The sequence below is a fragment of the Nicotiana attenuata genome, chromosome 8, assembly GCF_001879085.1.
Source record: "Nicotiana attenuata strain UT chromosome 8, NIATTr2, whole genome shotgun sequence".
Taxonomy (NCBI): Eukaryota; Viridiplantae; Streptophyta; class Magnoliopsida; order Solanales; family Solanaceae; genus Nicotiana; species Nicotiana attenuata.
The window spans coordinates 28,107,590-28,114,777 of NC_031996.1; the positions used below are offsets into that span (position 1 = coordinate 28,107,590).

General features: G+C 33.4%; 1 protein-coding gene across 1 annotated transcript; it reads left to right on the top strand.

Moving 5' to 3' along the window:
- LOC109231826 (LOB domain-containing protein 1-like) lies at positions 2,514 to 4,415 on the top strand. Its single transcript, XM_019397458.1, has 2 exons — positions 2,514 to 2,877; positions 3,881 to 4,415. The coding sequence occupies exons 1-2, from the start codon at positions 2,578 to 2,580 to the stop codon at positions 4,202 to 4,204; spliced, it is 624 nt and encodes a 207-aa protein (XP_019253003.1). The 5' UTR covers positions 2,514 to 2,577; the 3' UTR covers positions 4,205 to 4,415.

Here is a 7,188-nt window from a genome sequence, read left to right on the forward strand (position 1 = left end):
TACACAAGCACCACCGTTAGCCATCACCACCAGCAACTACTATATTTTAAAAAAATTATATATTTTATTGATAGAATATTAGATTAATTAATATTTTATTTGAATTTTATGTTATTAATTTTTAAATAAAGATAAATGTTATACATTCAGATATTAAAAATCAAACATTCTTAATCATTTATTATTCAGATCTTAATACACATCTTAATATTCAGATGTGTATCCAGATTAGATGTCTTAATCTTAATACACATCTTAATATTCAGATGTGTATCCAGATTTAAATGTCTTAATCTTAATACACGTCTTGATATTCAGATATGTATTCAAATTCAGACGTCTTCAGTATTATATCATTATCGTCACAACCAATTTAAATTATTCTGTATATAATAAAACAGAATTTCTTGGATTTCTGACGCTAGTGGAATCTTTTTAACATATTATTTTATTTCGCCTAGAGTCATGAGCCTTTAAAAAGTAGTAAAAGAAAAAAAAAACAACATTTTTTTAAAAGAGAATACTTGTCTTGTTGACTTACATTAACACTATAGTATATCACATGATCGAATATTAGGTAATAGTCATTTTCTTTTAAAAGAAAGAACTAACAGAATTACATAAAGAAAAGCTGAAAATCAAATATAGTTATTAGTTAGGCTTTCACAAATAAGTAAAATAATCAAAGTTGGTTTATTCTATAATGGAAAATTTTATATTAAATGATATCCATCACTTTTTAGCATTTTGACATTTAGATGGTCCACTTTTTCGACTAAGGTTGAGATTTTTAAATATTTTATTTTATTTTTGTCGCATAAAGCCCATAAAAGGAAAATGGCGTTTCCTATCTTTTTTTATTTATTCGCATGACTCTAAGTCTATAACTTGAAACCTCTAATTAAGACCGCAGAAATCATATCTACCCCCACCCCCTCCCCCCACACACACCACACACACAACACAATTTTGGTGGTAACTAAGGTTGAGATTCTCTTCTCTCTCACCTTCTTGCCGCTTATCTTGATTTATTCGATATTCTGAATCTCAATCCTTATAAATTTTACCATTTTTTTTTTTCAAATAAGTACTTACACATGCATAATCTGTGTTTACATCAAATTAATGAATTAATTAATCTTAAGAGTCACTAACTATATTAAATGAGAATATATATATCATTTAACTATAGTTAACCGATAATTATTTGTTTGTGCGATGCTTGTGATCTTATATTTATTGGTTTGGTATAAATAAGTACAGCATAAATATCATATATATAGCCGTAAGTTTTTACATTTTTCTCATATCCATTCTACAAAACTATCAGTCAATCAACAACTTCTTGGTCTTTTGCTCCTTCATTAGTGCTTCTAACGATTTAAAATATGTTTGATTTTTGTGTCCGATATTTAACCATTACTCATAATTCAAAACTCAAATAAATCTAAAGAATAAAAAAATAGTGGAATTTCGTTTTAAAAAGTTGTTGGTCTCTTAATTACCTTAGTAAGGATCGTTTAAAGCTAATGTGCCGGCAAATATGCGATGACCCAATTAAAGCATTCTTGTATGCTATAACCCTTTTTTTTTTTTTTTCTTTGATGAGATATATTTCTACTTTTTCTAATACAAATTATCCGAGACTTATTTCAAGTATCTATCCAATTAGAAACCTTTCTCCTCTCTTTAATCTTTAAGCTGCAACTCATTAAACTTGATAATTGAGACCAAAAAAAGATGTAAATACAGATGCTGGTTAAAATATATGTATTGAGAAAAATCAAGATCAAACTATAGTAGGATGTTAGTGATTTACCTTAAAAATTACGTCAACCGATAAAATAAAATGACGTCATTATTCCTCAAAAAATGAGGAAGTTGTGGTCACTCAAATTTTTCTAAAAACTTGGAATAAAAATGCCCAAGGAGACTTTTTCTAAAACTTTTTCTTAGGAACACTTGCATAATTTCAAGAAAACAACAACCAACCAAACACATTTTATTGACCTTAACTTATATACACTAATAATATTTAAAAAAAATTAATACTATCACTGCAATCCAATCGACAATAGCAGGTTATTATCTTATTTTAATTCAAGTTACATATCATAATTGCTAACAAAAGTGACGTGTTGTTGTAAGTCAATTTAACTTTATATAGCATACGAAAATTCACACGATATCAGTCAATAAAAATTTAGACTTTTTTTCCGAAAGGATTTAATCTTCTATATATTGACAATATAATTATATTTTTGCAATACCGACATATTTCAGCCAGTTGACACGTGTAACATACCTCATTTTTTCAAGTTACTATTTTACTTTTTATAAACATCTTCCTATAATTATCTATAATATGACTTGACACTGTAAAAATTTATTTACACCGTAAAGTATATAGTAAAAGTTAAACTCTTCAAAAAAAAGTCCCAGCGGACCCTAGGAAAATTTCCTCCTTCTATCTCTATATATATTGTCATCACACTAACTCTCAAATCCCACCAAAGTGATCATTTTAGACTCAACATAAAGTTCATTACTTAACTACATTTCCTCCACCCAATTATCATGGAATGCAGTGATAACAAAACCACCATTTCTTCATTAAGTGCAGGCTCAATGAAGTCACCTAATAATGTTTCTGCAACTACAAAAAGTAGTGGATTAATATCTCCCAGAAGCATATTATCAGCTCCTCCTTCACCACCATCACCAGTTATTCTTACTCCTTGTGCTGCCTGCAAAATACTACGCAGGAGATGTGTTGACAAATGTGTATTGGCACCCTATTTTCCTCCCACTGATCCCCTTAAATTTACCATTGCTCATAGAGTTTTTGGTGCTAGCAACATCATCAAAATGTTGCAGGTATTTATATCTTGCCTTCATTCTTGATTTTTGCAGGATTTTAACTTTAGGTATATAGTGTAAAGAATTTTTTTTACATTATTAGTATATTTTAATATGTTGCAGAAGGTAATCTTGCCTATCTTTCAGGTTACAAGTTTTAGTTTTTATAAACACTTACCGATAATTATCTTTTAAGTGATCTAATCGGTTTTATAAAAGTTAAAAACTCTTTTCATGACTTTCATTCACCATGTGTTGAGATGTGAACATAGATATAAGTACACAGCTGAACTTTCTTGGTTTTTGGCGGTCTTGGATGTTTGCCTACCCCCCCCCCAACTCCCCCACCCCCACCCTTCGTTTTTTTTTTTTTTTTTTTTTAATTTGCAATAATGATTCTTTAATTTCTTTTAGTTGGTCATTTCTTCTTTGACTTAAACTTGATCATTTTTAGGTGTTGTGAGACTTCTTTAATCATTTGCGTTATTCTTTTTCACATTCTACACGTAACTATAATTTCCATGATCTAAAGTTAAGTAGTTTATACCTTCTTTTTAAGATCAACTTTGCTAAGCTAACAAGATCTCCCCTCCCACCTCCACCCCCACCCCACCCCCACCCCGCCCCCCCCAACACACACGCACACAAAATGATTGAGATTATATTTCCATCTCATTTTAAATTTAATAGTGTTTGATTTATTGTGTTACGCACATTATAAAAAAAAAAAAAAATTCTTCTGCTCGGATTTTTCTGCAATTCAGACGTGCTAATAATTTTCTTGTAACACAAGTGAACAAAAAAAAACAAAGAATTTTTTTCACAGATATCCTATTTGATCACTTGCACATAGCTAAATAAATAGCTGAAATCATGAGTAATATTCTTGATATAGATCAAGGTTGTCATTAAAGTCACCTTTCAATTTATCGATAATTTCTTAATCTTAATTATATTAATTTTTTTAAAAGTAGAAATATTTGGAAGTTGATGAATATATTGAAAACCTCTAAATTTTCAGGAGCTACCAGAGGAACAAAGAACAGATGCTGTGAATAGTATGGTGTATGAGGCAAATGCCAGAATCAGAGATCCAGTTTATGGTTGTGCTGGTGTAATTTGCCAATTCCAAAAGCAAATAAGTGAGCTTCAAGCAGAATTTGCCAAGGCACAAGCAGAAATCTTGAATTTAAAATGCCAAAATTCTAATTTGCTTGCCTTAGTTTGCATGGAAGTATCAGAATATCAAGAAAATAGCAGCAGCAGCAATGACTATGGAAATAACACAAGCCTGTTTTTGGAAGATAACAGTGTATATGCAGCTTGGGAGCCACTTTGGACATGATTAAAAAATAATGTTTGAATATTTCTACTACTACAAATTTAATTAGAATCTCCCCCTAGGAAAAATGAGGCAAGAAATTTTGGTTCCTTTGTCCCAAATAAAAAGATAATTTGGTGACATACTTTTAAAGAATTCAATAAAAATACTTGACGAAATCAGATGTAATTCATGAGACCTACTTTAGTTTTTTATTTGAAGAAGAAATATTAGATGGATGGTAACTCTCTTGATGAATATGTTTATTATTTGGTACTATCCCTCGGTCCAAATTATTTATCGTTTTTTCACTTTTCGAGATTCAAATTTATTAACTTTGACCAATATTTTGAATGTATTTTTTTTATCATATTGAATGAGGAGATTTTTAATGTATGCTATTTTTTGTATAGTCTTGTGGAATACTTAGATTTTAGTTTTAAAATATTGAGTTAATCTTTTTCAATTTACTCCCTCTATCTCAAATTATCTATCGTGTTTTTTTTACACGTCCTTTAAGAAAATATACCCTACGAGGGTTTTTTGACGATTTTACTCTTATTTATGTCTTAGAATATAATCTTTCTTTATTGACATAATTGAGGAGTAGTCTTCAAGAACAATTACTCTTATAAGGGTAAAATGGAAAAAAATAATTAATTTTTTCTTAAACTTCTAAAACGATAAATTATTTGAGACAACTAATTTTAGAAAACATGATAAATAATTTGAGACAGAAAAAGTAGCTTTTAAAGTTTAGTCAAATGAACTCTCGTAAAATTGGGACGAAAAGAATAATAGTACTAGTTATTTTTCATGGTTTCCTTGTTGTGCCTGACTGGTTTTAGGTTAACTACATCGACTTCTATTGATGGCTATTGTAGCAATAACCAAAATCTCCAGTAGTATTAATAGAACTGAACTCAATTACAGTCACAATCCGTAGGAATAACTCTCAAGCTACTACTATCAATGAAAATACTGAAAACATGAAATTAAGATTGGATAGGATAACAGAAAGGGGATGGGAAATTAGAAGAAAGAGAAGAGAATGTTGACATCCTTCATAACAATATTTGCCTGCCTCTGCAATCTGACTCTCACTATGCTTTATATTCTTTTGCCTAACTAACTCTGTGTATCTTCACGTGAATTTCCACCCCCACTCCAAACGTAATCGCCTAGCCTTTTTGGAGGAATGATTCTTCTAGAACCCTTACGTGGCAGCCCCATGTGATTGTTCTTTGTGTCTTCCTTGTAAGCATCCTTGTCAGCAACTAATTTATTCACAACATTACTCCCTCCCAGTGAAGCAACCTTGTCCTCAAGGTTGAAGGTAGAAGGATCCTCAGAAGCATCAGAATCCATTAACCGCAAGGGAGTAATCTGCTGGGCAGGATCGCCAACACACCTTTTTAACATAGAGACATGAAAAACAGAGTGTATCTTGGCAGCTTCAGGGAGTTCCAGTCTATAAGCAACAGCACCAATACGTTTCAGCACCTTATAAGGTCCAAAATATCGCCTACCCAACTTATGATCACGCTGCAAACGTAAAGTAGCCTGTCTATAAGGCTTAAGTTTGACAAACACCCAATCGCCTACATCAAAGGATACATCAGTGCGCGACTTGTCCGCCAAAGTTTTCATACGATGTTGAGCCTTCAATAAGTTGTTCTTCAATATTTGAAGGACCTCATCTCGTTGAAGCAAGTAAGACTCCACCATATCGCTAGCAGTACTCCCCAGTATATACCTAGTAATGGTGGGTGGTTCACGCCCATATAAAGCCTGAAAAGGGGTCATACCTGCAGAAGTTTGGTAAGAAGTATTATACCAGTACTCAGCCCAAGGTAGCATAGCCACCCACTGAGAAGGCACCTCAGCCACATAGCACCGTAAGTATTTTTCCACGCATTTATTGAGAGCCTCCGACTGCCCATCCGTTTGTGGGTGGTAGTGCTCATAGCCAAAGTTTACCATGGTAGCCGATTGATCTCTTGCCAGAATGAGTGGAGAAAACGAGGATCACGGTCAGTCACAATAGTGCGAGGAGGGCCGTGGAGTCTGATGATCCCCACCACAAAAGCTTCAGCAACAGTATGAGTTGAAAAGGTGGAGGGAAGTGGTATAAAATGGCCATACTTGGTGAGTCGGTCCACCACAGTCATAATAGTGGTCTTTCCTTTGGAACTGGGAAGACAAGTTATGAAATCCATCGCAATATCTTCAAAGACCTGGTCCGGAATAGGTAAAGGCTGAAGTAGACCCGCGGGATGCAAATGTGAATCCTTCATCTGTTGGCATATCTGACAAGCTGCTACAAATGCCTGGATATCCTTGCGCATCTGCTTCCAAAAGAAATTAGAAGCCAATCGATGATAGGTTCACGCAATTCCTGCATGGCCACCAATAGCTGTGGCATGAAATTCAAACATTAACTTCTGTCGAAGTTCAGAATCCGATGGCAACACAAGTCTTCCTTTGTAGAATAACAAGCCATCCTTGAAATGGTAAGTGTTATGTGTCAACTCTCCCTTGCTTAGTGCTTGTTGAATCTTCAGCAATTCAGGATGGGTCTTATTCAAGTGTTTCAATTCTTGTTCAAGTGTGAAGGTATTGACTGAAATGACCAACAAGGTAGCATCTGTGTGACGCGAAAGTGCATCGGCTGCAGAATTATGCTTCCCAGGTCGGTATACAATACGAAAGTCATAGCCCACTAGCTTTGTGAGCCATTTTTGTTGTTCTGGTGTTTGTATAGTTTGCGTAGTTAGGTTCCTTAGTGACTGCTGATCTGTGAAGATGGTAAATTGACGCCCCAATAGATACTGCCTCCACTTACTCACAGCCTGAGTAATAGCAAACATCTCTCTATGATATGTTGAAGCTTTTTGCATCCGTGGACTTAGCTTTTGACTGAAATACGCAATGGGATGACCTCTTTGTGATAAAATAGCACCAATTCCATGCCCCGATGCATCTGTTTCTACATGAAACTCCTGGCT

Bases quoted from the DNA above. Each gene is read 5' to 3' on its own strand.
- LOC109231826 (XM_019397458.1), top strand. From the start codon at position 2,578: ATGGAATGCAGTGATAACAAAACCACCATTTCTTCATTAAGTGCAGGC. The intron at 2,878-3,880 runs GTATTTATATCT...CTAAATTTTCAG, and splicing joins ACATCATCAAAATGTTGCAG to GAGCTACCAGAGGAACAAAG.